At 44.8% G+C, this 24,107-nt stretch overlaps 1 protein-coding gene across 2 annotated transcripts in view; it reads left to right on the top strand.

Annotated features, from left to right (window-relative positions):
• VPS35L (VPS35 endosomal protein sorting factor like) overlaps positions 1-24,107 on the top strand; it is a 479,692-nt gene that overhangs the window by 42,193 nt on the left and 413,392 nt on the right. For both annotated transcript variants that reach the window (XM_078665104.1, XM_078665105.1), the window contains exons 2-3: positions 2,896-2,995; positions 16,942-17,109. In XM_078665104.1, the coding sequence (XP_078521230.1) occupies positions 2,896-2,995; positions 16,942-17,109 (268 nt within the window). The remainder of the gene's footprint in view (positions 1-2,895; positions 2,996-16,941; positions 17,110-24,107) is intronic.

Below are 24,107 nucleotides of genomic sequence, written 5' to 3'. Positions count from 1 at the left end.
ACGCTGTGCCTGTAGGTACCCCTGGTAAAGGCTTTTCGAGTCTTCTTCCCCATTTTCAGTTCTTTATCCCTGTGTGGGAGAGTGTTGCTCCGCCTAGTGCTTAGTCCTGGGCCGGGCTTCGCCTCTCTTGTGAGAGTAGATGCTCCCCTCTTCGGTGCCCCAGAAGAGCCGGCCATTGCTCCTCAAATCCCTACGTTAAAACCATTGAGTTGATTCCGTGGCACTGTCCTTTTGGTCTTTATGGTTGTCTGTCGTGTGAGTGAGATATTGAGTAGCCCTTCCCTGTCCCTCAGGACTCCTATCTCCTTGAGTCCCATCTATTACCCACGCTACTCTTCAAAGACATTTCGAGACCTACCTGGGGTAAGTGGAATGCTATGCTAATCACATGTCAATGTATGGCTAGGGTAAGTTTATAGAACAGTGTATTGGTATATTCTTATTGTTTCCTTTTCAGCGTCTTGAGACCAGACAGACCTGTTACCCCCCTGCATTAACCTACCCCACGTATGGGGAGAGTGGTGGACACTCCTTGGAATTTCCGCCCATAGGAGTGTATGGTCTTCATCATTCCTGTGGTTGTTTTTTAGAGGTTAAGGGGATTTCTCTTCACTCCTGTGGACTATTGGGCATCTGGTTATCGAACATTGACAACAGTGGCCTGCCGACTAGATCCGTGGCGCTTTTTTTTAAATACAAATTAAGCACTGAAGTCAGATTTATATCCCCGTAGGCAAGATGATGCGAGAAATGTTAAAAGGGGTACTACTTGGCTAATACTACCAAATAGGGAAACTCGTTGTACTTGGTCGCAGTGTCACAGCCTCAAAAACAGGATTGCTCTGGCACTGTGACACATCGGAGAGCTCTGATCACAGCCAGCACTCATTGTTTCCTACCACTTGAGTATATCTGTTACCACAAGGTTGCCTGGGTGATTAGAGAATACAATTTAGCAGCGGTAAGCACAATGTGAATAGTTTGGAAAGCAAGACTGTAGACGGGCCCTGTGTACCAGGAGTCGGGGAGGTATCGGATGGTGGTGTAGTAACAGGCAGTACACTGATTCTTGGTGTTAAGGAGGGTTTTATTGGTATTCCCCGTTGGGATTTCAACATGAGAGTTCTCCGGGTTCGGAACGTAAGTCTCTCCCTCGCGAACTGACTGGGTTCCGTTGTGACGTTTGGAAGGACTTCCTCTCCTAGGTTGTGTGTCGCTGCCCCCTCGAGGTCTGGTCACGGATGGTGGGGTGTTTATGGCCGTCGTCGTGGCTCCGGTGACCCAGGGAAAGGAGAGACCAAGCAGAAAGGGGCCGTTAGTTCTAGCGTCCTCAGGGAGGGCATGCACCGGGGTCCCAGGGGTGTAGTGTAGGGAGACACCACTCGTGCTCACACAATCAAGTATAATGCGGTGCGGTGGTGAGGGGAGGTAACAGACTGTGAGGTGGAGTAAACGCGGGATAAATGGACACAAGAGGGGGAAGGGGGACGCAGGATCTCACACGGGGCTATTTACACTAAAGTACACGCTTGCTCCCCACCCAAGCCGCCATACGCTGACGTACCTGGGCAAGCCACGCTCCTCCCCCGGGAGAGTGGCACGGCGACTCGCAGGGTCGTTGGCCTCCTGGCTTCCCCTCGGTCGCTCCTCCGCTAGCTCCCAGCTGTTCGTCGGGTTCTCCGCTTCTTCCTCCGTTTCTCTCGTCTCCGGTTCCTGGTTCTCTGTCTTCACTCTTCTCCGACACTTCGGGGGTGACGTCACACGCCATCCACATTGCTTCCTCACTTTTGGCCAATCCAGGCCGGCTGACGTGTACAGTGGGCGGATCCGTCTCCTCAGTGTAAGTCCAGTTAAAGGAGCCGCGTTCTTCCTCGGCGTACTCCTCGGACTCCGTGTTCCATGGATCGGTCTGCAAAGAAGGATGATGTGCCGGGTCAGAACCAGGTGCCCACCAGTCACTTACAGCACACCCCCCTACAGCACGCGGCCTCACCCTGTCACAAAGACAAAATGTATCTCTGCTAAAAATACAACAACGTGGATAACACTTACCTTATTTCAACAGTCCCCAAAGGACATCATGGTCCTCTAGTAACATGGTGAAAGGTTGCTGCAAGCGTCCACTCTCACGAAAATGATAAACTGTTCGTTTGGCGCCCAAATGTGTGTGTAATAAAAATGAAAACTGCAATTTCCAGGCAAAAATAGTGCTGTTTTTGTTTTAAAACATTACAAGGTTTATTTGAGGGACCCGAGTTTGTTTATCTAAAAAGAAAAGCTTGTATTTGATGTGGATATTTTCAGCAACTGATTAGCTGATGTTTGAAGGCAAAATGACTACACTTCGCAAATTGTTCATAAAATTGGCACTCTGTTGACAAAATCTAGCTAGAGGTCTTTTTGTCCCAAGGCATGCAGTCTGAACTCCCTTCTCGCTCGACTGAACAGCTTTAGTACTCTGATACATTGGTATAGGTTTATTTGCATTTCTGAGGTGGAACTCGGTGCCTAGAGATTTTAATCCAATACTAAAAATCAAACGTCTAAATTCATTCAGGGCATAAATGTAATTTGTTTCCTTGGTGTGAAAGCAATGTATGTGATTCAACTTGCCTCGATTATATCTCTATGCGGTGCATATGTTGGTACATAGACATTGAATATATTGGTACTGTATAATCTTAGATTGAAGATTTGGCAGTTGCTCAAAAGATCCATACTTTGTGGAATGCAGGGCTTTAGAAGTCAATGAGCAAAACAAAAAAACAACAAATGTCCTTGCTTAGAATGTCTTGCTTGTATATAATATTAGAATTTTCTAGTGAATATAATGACAAGGAAGTCATAGTAAACTTTAAGAGTAAATATTTTGATTTTGTTTTCTCCTTCTTGCAGGCATTCACGGTTCAGGAACTATGATGCAGAACTGGAGTCGTGCAGACCAGAGCGAGTTGCTGTGGAATATGGGGACTATCATCCTTTGAAACTCATCACAGTAAGATCTCTGTTGTACTTTCCTGGTTCTGAACTGTGCCCACCTGTATTGTGCTTTTTGTCATAAATCCTTTTTTGTGCCAATACTAGTGGCATCGGATCCCTCTGTTTCCGAATTCTTTATCACTGATGTTTTTGGAATAGTGCTAAGATCATGATATTTAGACTGCAAATTGTGCTACCATCTATGCCTTTTGAATGCGTTTTATTACCTATGCTCTGGTTAGTGTCACGTTAGCAAAATACTATATCCTTCTACGATTAGATAACTTCAGATCTGTTTACAGTTGCATTTATTAAATATGTCTTATGCAGTATTGGTTTTTCGATTTATGTAAATTTCATAATCCATTACAGCCGCTGCAAAGGTTTTCAAAACGTATTTTAGAGATCCATGTCAAAAATATTTAATGAAGGTGTGTCTGCTACAAGGTAATTCACATTATATGCAAAAAAGTGGCATTTGCCATTTTATCTCCTATAGGTATCTTTACACCCTTCTATAGGAAACAACAACGGAAGAGAATCTCACCAGACTAGGCAAAAGTATAGCTTTACTCCGGAAACTAGCTCTGCTTGATTTAATGTAAATCTGTTTAGTAGTTTTTTGAGACGTTAGTGTTATGAAGGCGTCTTCAGAACTCCTGAAATTCATGTGACTTGCATGTCAAGTTAGAGAAATCTCTGATACTAAGGCTCCTTATTTCTAAAAGAAAATACTCCAATCTGATGAGGAGGAGCTTGGTGGGCATCCGTGATGGCCGCGTGAGCACAGCGCTCTCCGGACCCCCGCCACTCCCGGCATGATATCCTGAACATATCCTGATTCTTCACGAGGATTTGTGTAGAGGACGCTGGGCTGATCTTCCTGGGATTTTTGGAATTTGATTTGGACCCGGGGCGCCGAAGATACGACGACTCGAACTTTCGGCGTCCGCCCGTGAGGTGCGCCCGGGACTGGGTTCGGCACTGTGGCCGTCTTGGAGTTGAACAACAGCGGCAGGGGGATTGGACTTGTGGGTCCCCCTCTTAAGATTCGGTTTCGATTCTGCCTCAGACTGAGACAACTGGCAGGGGAGTCTGGCCTTTGCTGGGTCAGGCGCACGAGACGGCTATCGGGCCTTTGGCTAGCTTATTCTCCTTCCAGGCTAGTTCACTCCTAGTGGTACCCTCGCCGCTGCTTTTTGGTCCCGACGCCCTACTTTCCTGCGGCCATTTCCATCGGGTTGAGTGAGTCTCCTGGTGACGCAGTCTCCGACATGGCGGGCAGAGGGGACCGAGAGACTCGGAAGACCAAGACGCCCCTGCGTGGGGGCCCGGTCCAGTCCAATGTTATGGACCGTTACACCCATTCGAAGGGGTCCCCTGGAGCCGCCCTGCCTGTCCCAAGTGTGGTTGACCACATTGTGGACGCGTCGACGGAGCCGTCCTTGCAGGACATCATGGGCGCCATTTCTGGCATGAAGGAAACAATAGGCCAACAATATGAAGCTTTGGCCCACAAAATCGACACCGTGGCCATTGATGTGAACTTGATTCGGGCCGATTTATCTAAAACCAATGAGAAGGTGAAGTCATTGGATCTCAAGTCATCCAGCCTCACGGCAGACGTCTCGGAGATACAGACGGAGATTGGCAATCTCCGTAGGGTGAACGATTTCATGACCCGGCGCCTGGAGGACTTTGAGAACAGGGCACGTCGCTGTAATGTGCGTGTGGTTGGCGTTCCGGAGAATCCAGACCCGCACTCTGTTGATCTCCTGGTCGAGGACCTGATCCAGAACTACCTCTCTCCGTCTGGGTTGAGTAAATTCTTTGCAGTGGAACGTGCCCATCGTGTTCCGGGAGGCCAGGGTAAGCCGGGCGCCCCGCCGAGGCCTATTGTGGCGAAACTCTTCCACTATAGGGATCGGGACACTATCCTGCAGGCATCGCGCGTGAAGGGCCCGGTGGCCTTTGAGAATGCCACGGTGAACTTTTACCCGGACTTTTCTCAACAGGTGCAGAAACAGCGTATGGGCTTCCGTGGAGTCAAGAAGCGCCTCCGGGACATGGGATTGCGCTATGCTATGCTTTTTCCGACCAGGCTGAGAGTTGAGTACAATGACCGAACCTTTTTCTTTGATCGGCCTGATTCAGTGAATGACTGGCTGGACTCTCTGCCGGACCGACCTCCTGCGACTGAGCCCGCCGACCACCCGGGTGGTGCTGAGGGTGGTGTAGAGAGCTGAACTACTTGTCTATGTCCGGGTCTTCGTGTAGAGTAACTTCTTCTGGGATTTTATGCCTAAGTACCTCTACTGTCTACGGGTGGGCCAGGGCCTTTCCTCCTCCGGGGTCTTTTTGTAGAATGGGGGTTCTTGGGCGACAGGCACACTGCATGTTGGGGTGGCTTTTTTGCAGGGGTGCAGGGTGGGGGGTGTTTCCTTGATTGTTGGGGGGTGGGTGGATGGGAAGTTTGATGTTTGTGTTTTGTTTTATCAAGGCGATTCTATCTTGCTAATGATGTTGTTGAAGTCATGCTCATTGGGGGGGGGTTTCGGCGTTGCTGTGTGGGGTGGGGGGTAGCGGGTTGAGGTTTATTTCGTGGAATGTCAATGGTCTGGGGGATTGTATTAAGCGGGGTGTGGTGTTGCGATGTCTACGACGTTTGTCCCCGGATATTGTTTTTCTACAGGAGACTCACTTGGTGGGCAATACATGTCGTGCATTGAATAGGTGGGGCTATCGCCTCGCAGCACACTCTGGGTTTACCACGGGTTCCAGGGGGGTGGGTATCCTTGTTCGGGCTTCCCTCCCCCTGGCTATTGATGATGTGATCCTTGATGATCGGGGGCGTTATGCCGTCCTCGTGGGACGCTATGAGGGTCGGACCCTTTCCCTGTTTGCAGTTTATGTGCCCCCCGGTCTACAGACCTCTACCTTTTCCGATTTGGGCCGGGTGTTGTTGATCCTCCCTGATAGTACTCTTTTCATAGCAGGGGACTTTAATTCTGTGTTCTCCGGTCTACGCGATCGTCACCCCCCTAGGGACACTCCTTCGGCCCAACAGTGGCTGGGCGGGTTTCTGGATACGTTTGGCTTGGTGGATTGCTGGAGGCTTATGCATCCTACTCAGCTTCAATACACCTTCCATTCTGGGGCCCATGGGAGTTTGTCTAGACTGGATTATTTCCTGATGCCTGCGGCGCAGTCGCCGGCGGTTCGCGAGATTGGACACCTCCCCCGGGGCATCTCTGATCATTCACCGCTCTGGCTTTGTTTTGAGGTGGGGGTGGAGGCGGCGGGTCGGGTGGCTCCTATCAACCCATGGTACCTCACCTCCCCCGAGACCCGCAGTCTCTTGATTAAGTCTTTGGACAACTACTTTCTAGACAACGAGGGGTCCGTCTCCTCTGCGATATCCCTGTGGGAGGCCTTTAAGACAGTGATTCGCGGGCAGGCCCTTTCCCTTATTGCTGAATCTAAAAAGGCGAGGAATCGGGAGGTGGTGGACCTTGAGAGGGAGATTGCTGAGATGGAGGCTGACCTGGAGTCGGATGTTACACCTGGTAAGCTCCACGCCCTGGGTCTGAAACAATTTGCTTATAGGTCTTTGGTTACAGATGCGGCTAAACTGATGTTTCGAGAGCAACAGGGTCGCTTGTATGATGTAGGGGACAAAGCGGGTAAGTTGCTGGCATGGTTGGATAAGAAGGAGAGGGCGAATCGTGTGGTGCCTGTGATTCAGACTTTGAGTGGTGTGAGAGTGACCGACCCGGTTGGAATAGTTGAATGTTTTGCGGACTATTTTCGTGTGGTTTATTCCCCTGTGTCTGAACGGGATGTTGATGACTCTCGCCTTTTGTTGCGTGATATAGCTCTGCCCAGTGTTTCCGATTTAGACCGAGTCTCTTTGGAGTCCTCTTTCACTACGGACGAGATAGCGACGGCCATTCGCTCACTCCGTTCGGGCAAAGCTTTGGGCCCGAATGGATTGCCAATTGAATTGTACAAGCTACGTCCTGATAAGGTGGCGCCCTATCTTCGCACCATGTTTTTGGAATCCCGGGAGCGGGGTATGCTCCCATATGATCAGCGTCTGGCTACGATTGTTGTTATTCCCAAAGAAGGTAAACCTCGGGACCTTTGTTCGTCCTATAGGCCCATTTCCCTGTTGAATGTTGAACCCAAGGTTCTGGCTAAGCTTCTGGCTACCCGCCTCTTGACGGTCATCGGTGGCTTGGTTCATCCGGATCAATCCGGATTTATCCCGCATCGCAACACGGCTCTTAACCTACGTCGTCTCCACGGTGCTGTTGCGAGGGCGGGGCTTCTGACGGAGCCGGCCATTTTGGCTTCGCTAGACGCTTCGATGGCCTTTGATACGGTAGAGTGGCCCTATCTTTGGGCAGCTCTTGAGAAATTTGGTTTCGGACCTGAGTTTATTGGTTGGGTGAAATTGTTATACGCCGAACCCTTGGCACAGGTAGTGGTAAACAGTCGGGTTTCTGTCCCCTTCTGCCTTGGTAGAGGGACCCGTCAGGGATGCCCCTTGTCTCCGTTGCTTTTCGCGCTTGCCCTGGAACCGTTAGCTGCGTGGCTTCGATGGGAACCTTCACTCAAAGGGATCCGTTGGTCACCGGATTTTGAAGACCGCGTCTCGCTTTACGCGGATGACATTCTTCTGTATCTTACTTCCCCGCGTAAATCTTTAAATGTCTTATTTGACGTTCTTACTTCGTTTGGTGCTAACTCAGGTCTGGTTATTAATTGGGCTAAGTCCTGTGTGTATGTTCTTTCGGGTGTTTTGCCCCCATTACCGGACAGATTTCCTATCCAGGTTGTCCAGTCTGGCTTCAAGTATTTGGGGATCTTTATTACGCTGGACTCTTCACTCCGGTTCGAGCGTAATCTCCTCCCCCCGCTTCTTAGACTGCGACTGGATGTGGCCCGCTGGCGTAAACTACCCCTGTCTCCTCTGGGCAGGGCTGCCCTTTTTAAAATGATGTCTTTGCCACGATTCCTATACGCACTTCAAAATTCTTTTGACGACGTTCCCGCTACCTATTTTCGAGAGATCGAGAGTCTTCAAAGGCAACTGATCTGGGACGGGCGTCCACGTATCGCCCTTGCGAAACTTACTATCCCTTGGTACGACGGGGGCATGGCGCTCCCCGATATCAAGAGATATTACTGGGCTACCCAGCTGTCTGCCATTAACCACGCAATGTATTCCCCGGGTCGAGATCCGGCCTTTGAGATGGATAGACTCCAGCTGCCGGGAGGGGATTTTAATAGAGCGCTTTATTCCAGATCGGCTGGGCGCCATCTTACGGGCCCGTCCAGGACCGCAGTCAATGTGTGGCGCGCTGCGAATGTGAGTTTGGGATGGGAGAACCGACTGACACTGGCGACTCCGCTTTATGCTTCCGAACGTTTGGGAGGTCTCTGGTCTACTAAGGGCTTTGACCGCTGGGATATGATTGGGATATGTAAAGTGGGTGATGTCTGTGTGAAGGGTAGAGTGAAGTCTTTCCAGGCCCTTAAGGCCGAATATGACTTGAGTGATAGAGAGTTTTTTTGATATCTGCAGGTCCGGCATGCTCTGACCTCAGTTCTGACTCCTGATGTGACCCTACCCGAGTCCTCCCCCCTTGAGGATCGCATACTGGATGGACATCTGCCCGATAGCACTATCTCCCTGATTTATAAGAAACTGATTACAAATCGCGCTGACTTACTGCTCCGACTTAGGGAGGTTTGGGTCGGTGATGGGTTGGACTTGGATGACGAGGATTGGCAGTCGGCACTCTCTTCTCCGAAAGAGGTCGCCATCCCCGCCCGTCTTCGTTTGGTTCAACTTAAGATCCTCCACCGGGTGTATGTAACTGGTCCGCGTCTGGTAGTAATGGGTTTTTCCCCGGATGGCTTATGCAAACGTGGTTGTGGGATGAGTGCTACATTTTTGCATATTCTTTGGGAGTGCCCGGTGGTAGCAGCCTACTGGATTGATGTGCTTGCGGTGATGACTGTTGTGACTGGTATTACCCTGCGGCCTGAGGCCCGACGATGCCTGTTGAATGTGTGGGATCCCACCGACTATTCTGTGGCCCAGACCAGATGGGCGACCTTGGGATACATGGTCGCGAAGCGGGACATTGCGCAGCTCTGGGGCGCGTCCAGACCTCCCGACGTCTCGGTGTGGGAGGATAACATGGACTGGTCCATGTTCCGAGAGAAGACCGTCTATGTAGCTAGGGGCAGACCCAGGGCGTGGACGAAGATTTGGGGTCAGTGGAACGAATGTCGTGGAGACATTTGTACCCCTCCCTTGGTTGACACTCCCGATGTTACCCTATCTCCCTAGGCTGGCGTTCCCGAAATTTTTCATACTGTTCTAGGATTTTCCTGTCCTCCCCGCTGTCCCCCCCCCCCCCCCCCCCCCCCAGCCTTGCCGAGTCCCATTGATTGTGCTTTCGTCTTCCTGATTAGTGGCTTTCCCCTCCGCCTTCTGGGCTGACCTTGATTAATGCGCATTCGCCTTGTTTAGAGTTTGTTGTTGTTTTTTTATGTTTAATATAGAAAATCGCTATGTCCTGTCCTATGTTTTGAGCAATACATGGTATCTGCTTTGTGCCTGGCCACGGAAGTGATCGTTTGCTTCTTATGTTGTGCGTTGCTATTAGCGGCCAGCCCGTGTGGTTGTAGGCCCATCTTTGTAATTTTTATTTGATTGCTCAATAAAAGTTTTTAACCAAAAAAAAAAAAAAAAAAAGAAAATACTCCAATCTGATTGTATGGAGGAGCTTTCTCTGCCGTCTCCATTTTTGGTCTGCGGACACAAAACAGAGTATAAAGACACACAACTCTCTGATTTGGCTGACTGCAACTTGAATAAACATGTTGTAGTCACCAGATGCAGGGACTCCATCCCTACATCCTGGTCAGCAAACCCCCAGTAATGGATCGTGGATGCATTGTATACCTTCCACAGGGTTTGCATACCTGGTACTGGATCCACAGACCCTTGGGTGGTCCAACATGGACCCACAACCTTGTTTCCTGTCGGTTTGTAAAACCAAAATGTGGTCTACAACCCCCCACCTCCCCCAAAAATAATAAAGGAGCCAGTCTCTACTTGGCTGCCCAAAGGTCTTGCACAAGGGGTGGGGCAGTTCGCCACTAGCTGTGCATTGGGCACAGGGCCTGGGCGAAAGGGAATGATTCCAATGCAGTTACGTTTAGTATATCGTTTCTAAAACCCATTCACTCAAAAAAAAAACTACTGTTAGAGGGAAGTTATGTTTGGTGTTAAAAATTGGATTGTTGGTTGTCTGGGTTTTGAGCCCTGATCAAGCAACAGCCACAATCCCTGACAGCAATGGTGGCTGCTACCTGGACGCAGCAGTGGGGCGGGTGGGGTGGATTGGGTTTAAAAAAAAAAAGGAAAAAAAAAATAACTTGTTGGCCGCTGCCGCCTCCTCGCCTGTGTCCTCTTCCTGGCTTCTTGGGGATAACAGGTAGCACCAGTGCTCCCACGCTCACTGCAGCCAATCACAAAGCTGCAATGCAGCAATTTGATTGGTCTGAGCGCCGTGACGTGGTGCTCAGCCAGGGGCTGGAGGGGTGGGCATGTTCTCCACGCAGACTGTAATGCAGCTGCATGGACTACATGCTATGTACTCAAGACTGTTCAGCCATCACTCATGCTCCAATATGCGATGTTACAAGCGCATGCGATACATCGCATACCATTACAATGCGGTTGTTACGACTGTGTTGTTACATCGCACACCATTATAACACAAGTTGTTAGAACGACTTGCTGTAGGAGGCACTTGATGTTGGAATAGTAGAATTTACTATTCCAAATCCAGTCTGTGCAACAATAGGGATGGTGTTGGATTTTAAATCCAACACTTTCTGCCCCTTCAGCAAGTCATTGTAACAACTGTGTTGTAATGGAATGCGTTATAGCGCATTAGTTGTAAATGTCTCCCCTCATGCTCACATAGGGAGTACAAACCACTCCTCACACCCGCTCTGAGAGCAGCCCCGCCCCACAAAGATGCCGCAAAGGGAAAAAATAAAATCCTCCACCAATTTTGAAAAAAAGATTAAATTACAATAAATTATTTGACACCAAAATGAAAAAATTAAAATCATGAATTTTTGAAGTTATTAGTTAAAACTAGCTTCTAAAAGATCAGTGTAACAAGCGCGGACCTCTAGTCGCACAGGACTAGGTCAAAGTAAAAAAAATATGGCAGACCAGAATGGAGCACGGGTCGGATACAAGGAGTTGATTGGGCCTGATCAGCGCTTCTCTTCGGACTTAGAATAAATTCTGAAAGAAAATGCTCTGAGAAGGTAAAGTTTAGCAGGGCAAGGCTGCAGGCGGTGTCCAAGAAAGAAGCGTTGTGGTCAGGGAGCCTCTGGATGAAGTCACAAGTGAAGGTTTCTACATTCAAACTTAGTTGCCCTTTTGGAAGTTGAAAATGTACAGTGGGATGATGCAAGTGTGTGTAGCCAATTAGAGTTCCAGGATGCCAGATACCCCTTTTGTGAAGAACCTCTAAACACAATCTGCAGCTGTGGAGAAGAACGTAGTGGGAGCATCTGCGAAGTCATGCTAACCGGCGAGGAACTCTGGGCAGATAGAGGAACAGGATAGTCTGTCTTCTCTCAGTTCTCAGAACAGTTTTTAGCCCAAAAAATTCTAAGTGTAAGTTTTGGATTTTGATTATATGGACACTTTTAGCACCCCGTGAGATGATGGCCCATTCAGGCACACCTAATCCCTCTATTGTGTGACTATCTGGGAGAAATAAAGTCCAACTCCCAACTACACCCAGTAATGGGACGTAGGACAGGCTGCAGACACCGAATAGCAAGGGCAGGAAAACGCCAACCTTCTAAAAGTGGCATTTTCAAAATTGTTAATTAAAATCTGACTTTACCATAAAAGAGAATTTTTAATTACAGTTTCATAGATACCAAACGTGAAATGCCTATCTGTCCCCAATCAAAAGTTAGCACTTATTAAATATAATGAGGCTGCAACATGCTATCTAATGGTACAGCAAGCCTCACAGTAGTGAAAAACGAATTTAGGAGTTTTTCCCCTACCAGTACGATTCCAGCCTTTTAATTACAATGCACCCTGCCAAATGGGCTACTTAGGGCCTACCTTATGGGCAACTTATATGCAATAGAAGGGGATTTTAAGGCTTGATAAGGGTGCTATATTGCCAAGTCGAATGAGCAATTTAAAACTGCATTCAGGCTGCAGTGGCAGGCCTTGGTAATGCTTTAAGGGGCTACTTAAATTGGTGACACAATAAGTGCTGTAGGCCCGCTACTAGAATTTAATTTACAGGCTATTGGAATATGGTATACCACTCTACAAGGGACCTATAAGTAAATTAAATATGCCAATCATGTGTATACCAATTTTACCAGATTTAGGGGAGTGAGCTCAAGGACTTCAGCACTGGTAGCATTGTTAAAATGCACCGAGTCCTAAGGCCAACTAAAACGAATTTCAGCAAAATATGGAGGGAAACAGGAAAAGACCACCCTAGGGCTGGCATGTCTAACAGTTAAGATTGGTTATAACGTGTGTTGAGAGGGCTATTACCCATGAGCCACCACAACTGATTTATCTTTCCAATGAGGACAATGTCCCAAAAATAAAACTCAAAAACAATTTGAAGCTGTTGTAAATCTTTATTTTCCAACAGCCCTACATGATTATACAGGGCTCTTACACGATAAAATAATTGCCTTTGGCAAAGCAATCCAACATAAGCTTAGGTAATTGAGTAAACGAAAAGATCAAAAACTTTGTAGAATTACTGTGCAAAAGGAAAGAGGTCATGAGAGCCTTCAGTAAGTTTTGTTCCTAATATGCAGAAATGAGAAGCATCTTATGTAAGCAGACGATGATGATGATGATGATGTACCGGGTTAGGAAGGACCAAGAAATGTTGGTTTACCTGATATCTGACTAAATTCAGGAAATAACAAAGAAAGTGGCGCTATTTCCCAGAAAGGCCTTGATCATCAAACCACCACCTAATATCAGTTCAACCTGTGGGAGCCTGCTGCCTTACAGCAAGGATGACTCAATTGCCTACAAGATTAAATTAAACCAGTAGTTTGACAAGTGTGGAAAATTATGCAGAGAGAACATCCTTTTGGGATGCTTGAGTGGCTGTACAGGAGAGGGACAGAAAGAAGGCAAGAGGTGACCAGACCCAGAATTCCTGTGAGCTTCATGTTGAAAGTGGAATCACAGGAAACTACTCTACTGGGTGTTTTTCGCCGGATACTGAGGTTGGCTCCCACCTAGCAGAAGGCGAAGATCCACCAAATCTAAAATAAAGATTTCTCAGTCAGAGGTGCTAGGGGATCGCACAAAGTCCAGTCACAGTGTGCACTTTCGGGGGCTGCTCACAAATGGCACAGTTGATAAATGTTTGGACTCAAGTGCAACCCTTGCTGAGCTACCAGAGCTGCACTTAAAAACCCAACCTCCACCTGCAGGGACAGAAGTCCTGCGTATTTTCACATTTAAGTCGGTCGACTCTGCACGGAGACAAGCTACAAAAGCGATTAAAATGGAGTGATTTCCCGAGGCTATGGCGCCTCCGTATTGGTACTGGGACGAATCAAGATCATCCCTGAAGGTCCGGTTTATTTCTTGTTCCAAGTGGAGGGAGGTTGTGAATTTTTAAGGGCACTCAACAAAGAGGATGCCGAAATGTCTGGGATATCACTGAAGCAGCACTATTTTGTTGTAAATACCAAAGTTGATGTTATGGGCTATTTCACTTTCTCCCCCTTCTGTGGTAGGAGAGTGCCCTCTGAAATAAATGTTTATATACCTCACGAGGTGTCTCCTCATTTCGGGGCTGCTATATGGATAGTATGATGTTACCGTATGGCCCCTTTCCTCCTTCTTTTCCCTGGAACCCTTTACTGTTTTTGGGAACCAAAATGTTAAGTGAGTGCATACTCTATAGTGGTTGCGTTTACATTTTTTTTTTTATTTTGCACTTTTGGGGAGTTTCTGTGCTAGCCCAGTTGGTTGTGTGTGTGCGTGTGTTAACAATCGGTTATAAAAATATGTATACAATGAATTAGAATGTTTGCATAATACACCCACTTTATCCTTATTGAAAATTACCCAGTGGCCATGACATCATTGATCAGTTCCTGCTTGGCCTCTGTGCCAGTGTGCTTTAAGGTTTCCCGCTGGCACATAAACCCCATCGTCTGGGCTTTTTGCAGCTAAGGACATTTTTTTAAAATTTATTTTTTAAAATAGATGGTATTGGCTCATTTGCATTGCCATTTCTGTCACCAGTGCAACATTGGGATTAGAGCTCATTAACTCACATTTATGTGTTCATCAATTTTTCCTGTCGCATGTATGTACCAATGGTGGCTGCCACATCTTTTTCTTTTGGCAAAGACTTTGAAATGCGTTGCTTGTAAAAGTCATAGAAGCATAGCTGTTGCATTAAAGAAAGCTTTGGTTAGAAGTGCCGCTGCACCACTCGCTGTTTGATATACTCATCTCTGTAGTTTGAGATTTTTTTCATGTCGTGTTTTAAGCTTTTAGTGCAAAGCAGCTCCTGGTAGTGCTCCATGTAAGTTGTAACAATGCCAATTTGAGGTCCAAGCGAGATCCACCTGCAGTCTGTGTGACAGGACAGTCTGCAGCTCTCTTACTGATAGCTTGAGGATGTGTTGCCTTCCAACTCTAAATACTGCTAGACTTTCATTTGGCACCCCAATATCATTGGTGGAATGCACTCTTGAGGAAATCTAGTATTGTTTGTGTTCTAGTGAAAGATACCGTTCACTGCGATCCACTCTCGTGGGCCCTCCACTCATTGAAACCTGGATGAAATAGCATTTGTGATAGGACGTGTCTTTAAAACTCAGCATCATTTACACAAATGTGGATAGAAAATAAGATACTCTTGTAATGGCTCTGTATTCTAATGTTCAGACGAATGTGTCATTGTCCACCATGTCTAATTCCACTTGGGAAGGCAAACAGTAAAGTGTCCAGTCCATCCTGTAAACGTGAGAGCATAAAAACCCTATGCATGGTGCTAGGTTGTTAGATGGGCATTTGTGGATGTTTTATCTCAGCCATATGGTAGTACAGGAAATAAAGGTAAAGGATTGCACTTCTCAAGTTATGCTATGCCTATGGATCCAACCAGAGAGAAAGGGGTGATAGGAAATGTGCTCTATGATTGTGGGCATGGGTCTGGATCTTAACTAAGGGTTGCAAGCTTTCATTTCAGAATTTTAGGGGCTGCACGGTTTATGTCCTAGACATATATTGCTTTTTTACGCAGTGTGTTGCTGTTTGGACAATATAGTGACTGACTGATCTTTTCTCTTTGATGTGATGTATCATCGGTTCCCTGCAGTCAGGCTCACATTGTGTGTTGGTGTAAATAAAACGACAACTTCATGTGAATGGTCTTGCATGTAACCCTCCAAAATGCACTTGTATGTTCTTGTTTTGGGATTTTAAAACAAACTATTTATTCGTACTGTAATAATGCATTTCTTTCTGCATTCTCCATGTACCTTGTAAATCTGTAATGGCACAATTTGTTTCTTGCTACAATTATACAAGCCCCCAACAAGATATACCTATTTCCTGTGTCTTGTCTGTGTATTCGTCTAGAAAAAAAAAATTCTTATGCAAGCAAGGTGTCTGAAGTCCACCTACTGGGATGATCAGCCGATTGCTTTTCATCTGAACATTTTGAGTTTAGGCTGGCCTGTCAAGGTCAAGAGGTACCCCTCCTCGGTTTGGCCCGATGTTGCGTTGTGAGCTGGTTAAATAAGTGTATCCGAGAGAGCAGCCCTCCCATCATTGTGGCCTATACACTATTCATGTTTGGATAAGGCCTTAATAACCCAACTTCTTCTTCATGGCCCTCCTTCCTAAATGGGGCATAAGATGGAGCGCTGGGATTCTCTCTCTGCAGTTCAGGAAAAAAATAATCTTTATTGGTCAAAATCATAAACTTTGCAAACTGTATGTGTATGGTTTTCGCAGCCCCAAACCCATTGTGCTACTTACACGTCCGCATCAAGCTGTAAAAGGTTTGGTTCTTTTAACTGAAACATTGAAGAGGAGAAGAGTGGGCATGACCAGTGGCAGAAGGCAGGCCTTGTTTTATCTGTATCTGTTTTTGGTTGAAAACATAGTCTGTAAATGCAGCCTTATAGCCCACCGGAGAGGGCTATACCGGCTATTAAAGGCCCTCTCCAGCATTAAAGGCCCCGAGCCGAAGGCGAGGGCCTTTAACAAGGGAGAGGGACTTTAATAGCCGGTATAGCCCAGCTTCGAAGGGCTATAAGGCTATTAGAACATTCTGCCACTAGAGGGCGGAATGCTCTAACAAAAAAGAACAAAGCCTTATGGAAGCGTGAGGGGATTGGAATCCCCTCAGGGTCCTTGAAGCCTTTGTTCACAGCCAGAGCTGTGAACAAAGAAACATTGGAATGTTGGAGCTCCAAGCTTATACTAGCCATTATAAGCCCGGAGCACTCCATTGTTTTCAATGGAGCTCCCAGCATTCCAATGTTCTAATATGGGCTAGGACACCTTTTCTTTTAATGTTGAAGCAGAGGTGGTTTATGTTCGAATATTGTCCAACCTGAAAGAGTCATAGTGTGGTGATGCCTTTTATCATTTGTTATCTTGGTGTTAATGCTCCCAGAAGCAGTCTGTGCTATAACGGCCATAAAATGTCTCCAAGAAAGTCACCATTTTAAATGTCCCATAATGAGTACGGCAACTGCAGGTTTATGAAATGCATGTCACACGTTGGATCTCTGTACAAGCTTGTATGTTGGTGCTGGTTCCATTTTGGAAAGCCCTGGAAGTAGGAGCTGGATCATGGAATTTTGTTGTCTCCACAGGTTACAGATTCCAAGACCAAGAAATTGGGACGGAAAGGAAGCACTTCGTCTACATCTTCTTCCTCCTCCTCCTCAGTGGCAGACCCTTTGAGTACTGTGCTGGATGGAACAGATCCTCTCTCAATATTTGCAGCTACAGCGGAACCCATCACTCCTGCGACTCACATGGTAATGCAGATCCGCTCTTTGTAGGTGTTAGTGATGCTAGTTACCCAAAACTCCACCATAAAATTAAATCTTACTCTGCTAGTCAATTAATTGTACCTACGCCTTTAATCTATACGTAGATTTTTTTATTTTTAGGGCGCACATTGTAGTTTAACAGTTGTGAGTAGTTCATTTTGGGACTCTCGACTTGCCTACAGCCAGGACACTATCAGACTGGAGATGAAGAGATTGCCATAACCCTATTCTAATTTAGGAAACAGCTGAAAACACACTTTTTTTTGGAGAACTCCTATTCACGAAGGAGTAACAGTCCACTTCCGGTCTTAGGACCCAGCTGCCCCTTCAATCTTTGAGCCTGTGCTGCGTTCTGCTACCTTTTGGTGAGATTCACACCTCAGAAATACTATATAAATACATACAAATAAATAAACCTCTAGACTCGACATGGTCTATAAATATTATAAAGGTTTTTGATTCCGGAATGCACTGGGAAAGACCAGCAGTTAATTGAGCGAATGGGATTTTATGACCCTTATGCAGGAAATTGTCATTTATGCGTTTGTTCTAAGTCTTTGTGGCATCACAGCTGTCTTAGTAACCATTACTATGGTTACTATTGCTGTATGCCTCTGAGTGAGTGTTCTAGATCTAAGCGAGAGCAGTTAGAGATAAGTCATCCTGCTGAGTAGATGTACCTGCATGCTCTGAATAAAATCTACTGTACTGAACCAATCTAACTGGAGCATCTTTACATTTTGGCGACTTTGGAAAGGATACGAATTCATTAAGGACTTACAAGGCTACATTCTTATCCTCCTTAAATCCTGAAGAATTTTTCCCACCTAGAGCAGTTTGTGGAGCAAGCAGAAGAAGAGACTGCTCAAAACCTCAAAATCTTACATTCTATATGATGTTTCATATTTAAGGAAGTCTCCAGTTCATTGGAATTTACAACGAGAAAAGAAGCTTGTTCGTGAATACTACCTACAAACTCCTTTCAAATAGTTCATTGTTGTACACATCAGGAATACCGGTTTTAATGCTGACCTGCTGACTACTGGATTCTAAAAATAACGGTATTTTTCTTGGGGTATAACTTGTTCTTAATCCCCGTTCCCTACCAAGAGTGACCGTTGTACCAACTTCCTTTCGGCCGCATTTTTTTCGAGCAGAAATGACGGTCTGCCTCCATTGTGTCACCCGATTTTGCCACAGTCTATTGAGTTCAATATGTAAACAATTAGATTATTTCTTTCAGTGCCTTCTCTTTCCATCTGTTAGTCTAATGCTGGGGACTCAATCCATTTCTATAATAGCTACTTCAATTTAATAAAATTCATCCCAAGCTACTATTATTAGTGTTGAAATAGTAACCGGGTAAGACCCAATTACATTAGTGGCCACCCCATGCAAAATTACCGATGGTGGCCACCTAAGTGCATCCGGCAGATTTGCAAGCAGTAATGTAAAACAAGCATTGGCATAACAAATAGGCGGTGATGCTAGAGCTATTGGCTTTGTCAAAGTTAATGTCTTTTAGCTATATAGCCCAAGAGCACGCAATTTGAGCATTCGAATAGCCAACAAGTCTTGCCTTTAGGACCTATTGGCTTTAGCAATGGTTGTTGTAAATAGTGATCCTGGTCCTCAGAGTTTTTACCTAGAAGGATAGAAATACTTGCTTGACCTGCCATATTAAAAGTTACGTCTTGAAGGTTGCTTGCAGATTTCAGTGACCCTAGTGCAACTCTTATGCACTCTTATGCAATGTTTAGATGGCAAAGGGGAATTAAAAACATGTGACCCATTGCTGCTGCCAGCTGCTACTACTAAAAAGTAAACCCGTCACTGTAGGAACATCAACATGCATTGCGGAGTGGACATTGAAGTAGGCAAGCTTTGAAGTGCATGGTTCCAGGCATCCTGCTGTTACACAATAAATAGGTGACTGACTGGTGTGTTCAACAACATGCCATGACACATGTTGATGTAACATTTTCCACGAAAACCAGCATACTCAACAATTAAATAATTGCAGGCACGAGGCAACCAAAGAAAAATATCCAAGCCAATGGTATCAACAGTACCATTAGTATCAACCTTTTATGAACATCACGCTGACAGCAGAACATATATCACCAGTTACTGTGTTTGTCTTCAGTTTCTATGGTCTACGTCACACTCTAAAAAAGATATTATTTATTTAAAAACGCTCTTCCTAAAAGCATAGTCAAATCAAACTAGAAAAGGTGTTAGATCGCAATACCCCAAACCGAATTCGAACTGTTCAACTTGGCGATCTGGCTGGTGTTGAGGTAGGTGGGTGGGAGGGAGGGGGAAAGAGGCAAGGGGAGACAGAGGAAGATCCAGTTAAAGCACGAGCACTCATGTGGAGTGCTCAAACACAAAGAAATAAGAAGCCCCTAAAACAGGAGCAGTGGATGGATACAAGTACTTGGTACATGCTCTGAAGAGAGGCATGAGGCATGCATGCCATCGACAAACGGGAAAGAAGGATACAAGAGCGACGATGGAGCAACCCAATGGTAAGCCTATGGGAGGGCTAGAGCCACTGAATTGTAAACATGTCTCTTCGAGACTACGAATGCGCTCACTATCCAAAACCTCAGCAGCTTTATCAATTTTGAATGCTGACAGACAAAGCTGCAATGCCCCTAGCACCAAGTTAATATTTGTAATAAATCTCCTCAACACTGCATGATTTATCACTCGAATATCCGCTTTAAATATATTTTGGAAATAACATTTCTCAAAACATCACTTTGAGTATATGCTGTCATCCAGAATATATGATTTTGAATATTTGGGTACATATATTAATTTGCCCATGCAACACTCCTAATTTAGTAGGCTGGACAGCATATAGGAGAGCTACTTCCAGAGAGCTGGCAAGCTACCAGTAACTCACAAGCTACTCTGTGGAGAAGCCTGGTCTAACGTGATTTGCCTCCCTGCAAAATAAGGGACTCAAACTCACAGCTGGAGACGCACAATGCATGATAATCTACTCTTGGGACAAGTGCCTGCTCTGCAGTGGTATTTGTAACCAGTAGACCACAACTCTATCAGTAATATCATTTACTGATTATTGTAAAATGATGCATTGTCGCATTTGCAACATGGCCAAAGTTGACTGTGAAAAACAGTTTGTGGTTCACTCACATACATGCCATCATGTTAAGACATTTATCTTTACTTTGAAACACATGTGGAATGATAAATAATTCAATGTTGGGTTTGATACTTGGATATAAAAATAAAACAAATTGCTTATCTGTAGTTACGTCGAGCTTAGGTCCCTATTTTTTGAATATTTAAATGTAAAATGAAGATATTTAGAGCCTTAAGTCAAAGCTTTAGGTGCTGATCTATATTTTATTAATACATTATTTACAACTTGTTCATTGTATACAAATCACTTTATTATCTCTGCAAAGTGTAGAAAACAACATACTTCAATATTTGTATAGCTGACTTGAAGAAATGACAAAATAATCCAACCTAAGGAAAACATGTTGCCTGTTGAGGCCTCCATTATTATTCTTTATCTAAGCCATTCTAAGCTCGTACTCAATCCTGTATGCCTCACTCCACATTTAGGACATCAAAAACAAGGTGACGGAAGGAATAATTGAATTAATCTCAGTCATTGGCAATCACTTGAGCCGCATCCCAATTCATTATTTTTCACCCACCATGCAACCTCACTTTTGACTCAGCCATATTCAGGTCAGTCTTGACCCTTCTCAAATGGGAACAGTCCAGCCCGAACTGTCAGGACAGGTGCTCCCTGAACTGGAACACAAGCCACCCGGGACCAGTTTCGTCCTGCTTAGGGCTCATCTGCCAGGTATAGCTTGGTTCCACTGCCCAGGTAGTGCAAGCTGACCTCTCATGGCGAAATCAGATACACCAAGGGCCCCATACAGTGGCTGACTTTCCTCAAAGAAAGGAGCTTTCTTCTCCAAAGAAAAGTTTGAAAACATAAAAAAAAATACACTACATTTTACATAGCAGTTTTTGGTTTAAAAAAAAAAGCGATTGTTTTATTTAACGACATATGTGAAGGGTGTATTATTCTCTAGGATGTTTGAAGGGGGGGGTGGCGACCCAGGGCAAAATAAATTAAACTAACTTTTTTCCTTTTTACTATACCTTACCTTGTGTAGATCTCTATCAGACTACGAAGTCTCTCTATATTAAAGTATAGGAAAACATTAAAAAAATTGTATTTAACTTGAATTTTTTTTCAATCCTAAATATTCATTTAAATTCATGTTATTTACTTTAAATGTAAAACAAATTAAATACAATCTTACAGCTATATTAAAATAATTGGAATACATCTTTAATGGAAATAAAATTAATGAAATGTATTTTTCTGAAGTTTAAATAAAAAAAAACAATTACTACCGAAGGCAAAAACATTTTAATGAGTTAATCATTATTAAAAAGATGTATAGAATTAATTAAAAATTAATGTAATTATTTTTTAATAAAATGTGTTAATTTTTTTAATTAAAAATAGTGTATTACAATATTATATAATTAAATAATAAATGTGTACTTTTTTAAAAACATATTTTATTGGTTTTTATAATTTGTATCACACAGCATCATGAAATATAACTTATACAGTTCTTCTTCCATACAATTCTTCAATACATGACAATATCTCATTACATCCATTAAGGTGTCCCATGCTGTAACGATTGGTAGTAGTGATAACGTCTACGGTCATATGGACGTATCTTAATTCCAGTTTTTAATATGTAACAAAAAATGATTATCATAAACTTTTCCCCAACTCCCCCCACCCTTTAACCCCTGGTCTCAATTCGTCTATAAAATTGCTCATGAACTACGTTAGTTATTGCAGATTCGTAAACAGTGCATGCACAGACGTACAATACCTCACACTATGTACTTTTTCTGAAGTATGGGCGCCACTCATTACATTCCAATGTATAGGACTTAACATTCCTGATCTATATCCATTAATTTCATCTACTCCAACATCGCTTCCCACTCAGGCGCTATTGGTGTCTTACGTAGCCACCTTATCTCCTCTCTGCGCAGCGCGGCACCCTCCGCACAGCCCCATTATACCATTTCCGTATGCCAGCTTGATATAGCTGGGGGTTTACGTGATTTCCATCGCATGGTGATGGTTCTGATAGCTAGTATGAGCGCTAGGTCTAGGCAGCGGTATTGTACCTTATGCTTGGACAACCGTTTGTGGAGGCCTAAAATGCATTCCTCTACTGTGTTTTGTACTACGTGATGTGCAGCTTCCCCAGTTACTCTTCTAACCGTGTCCCAGTACCCTTTCACTTTCGGGCATGCTCATAGCATGTGAATTAGGTCCGCCCCTTCTGACAAACATCTTGGTCATGAATGTTGCGTCTGGGGAACATTCTATCCAATTTACGCAGAGTAAGGTAAGCCCGGTGTAACACCATAGTGTGGATAAATTTAAACTTTGCATTTCTCAAGGTTTTCCTAGGGTGTTCAAGTACCGCTGACCATTTCTTTTCTGTCAGATCCCTGCCTATGTCCTCATTCCATACGGTCGTCAGTTCATTCAGGGACAGCCGTGTATGGGAGCTAATGCCTGTGTATAGCCATAGGATTAGGTGCCTACCCCTACCCATGTAATGTACCATCTTGACCAGCTTGTTGGTGGGGGGTTCCCTCCTCTGCGGAGCCCACTGTGTTTTTATGTATTGAAGTAGTGCAGCATGTGTCAAATATAGCTGTGCCGGGGCTCCTGTTTCGTTAACAAAGGTGTCATGATTGAGCAGCGTCTCATCTCCGAATAAGTCTGCCACTGTGCCAATACCCGCATTTAACCTGGGTGCCAATTTGCGATTAGTGAGTCTGCCGCCCGCCAATGGTGTGCCCAACAGTGGGATGTTACCCGTGTATGCAGGGGGTGCATGCGTATATTGCAGTGCCGCCTTCCAGCACTTGAGCGCAGTGTTTAATAAAGGAGGGAGATCCCTCGGGGGTTTACTACCAGGCAACAGCAAGACATGCAATGCCCCGTTATCTATGTCTGAATCCGTGTAACCTATTTCCTGTAGGTTAAGCCCAGCCGTCCAATATGACAACCACTGCAATTGGCAGGCGTAATAATATGCGCGGAAGTCTGGCATGCCCAGACACCCCATGCGAGTACCCACTTGCAATTTTTTCAGGCTTATACGTCGTCTATCCTTTCCCCATATAAGGTCTATTAGCAAAGTATTCAGTATTTTAAATGTGGCCTGTGACACTAGTCATGGTAAATTAATAACATAATATAATAATCTTGGCAGAACCACCATTGTGGCTAATGCTGCTCTCCTCATAACAGATAACGGCAGCGCTGTCCAGAAGGTGACATTAGATCGCAAGGCTCTGATTGCTCTGTTTAGAAATAATAAATGTGTACTTTTTTATAACAATTTTTATTTATTCATATTTTTAACTATTTTAAATCATTTAAATTAATTTACCTGTTAAATACCATGGGCTTTTAATTAAAGACCCTACCACCACTACTTTCTGTTTAAAGGTGTTGCAGTACCAGTGGCTGTCCATGTGCAGTGCAGAAGTTACTGCTGTGTTTTTTTCCCGTGTAGTAACTTACATTTGGAGTTTGTGAATTTGAGGAAATTGTCAAAAGTAGTAAACTTGCTCAAAAGTACAAGTTATCTTTGTAAGGTCTTTACCTGCTTCCTTATCTCTTCATTCTTTCGCTCTTTTTCCATATTTAATCCTTAATTTCATCCTTTTGTTTGTTTTTGCTTACTGTCTTTTACCACCCATCCTTCCTTTACCCATCCTTCTCTCCTTTTTTTTCTTTTTGGTCATCCATCCATTATCCATCTTTCTTACTCACTCCTTCCTTCTCTCATCCATCCCTCCCATGTTTCATTCAGTTATTCTCTTCTATACATAATCATTCCTTTTTACGATCCATCCCTCCTTCC

Source organism: Lissotriton helveticus, chromosome 10, assembly GCF_964261635.1.
Source record: "Lissotriton helveticus chromosome 10, aLisHel1.1, whole genome shotgun sequence".
NCBI classification, from domain to species: Eukaryota; Metazoa; Chordata; class Amphibia; order Caudata; family Salamandridae; genus Lissotriton; species Lissotriton helveticus.
Note: the sequence above shows the minus strand (reverse complement) of the source record. Positions and strands in the feature narration are given on the sequence as shown.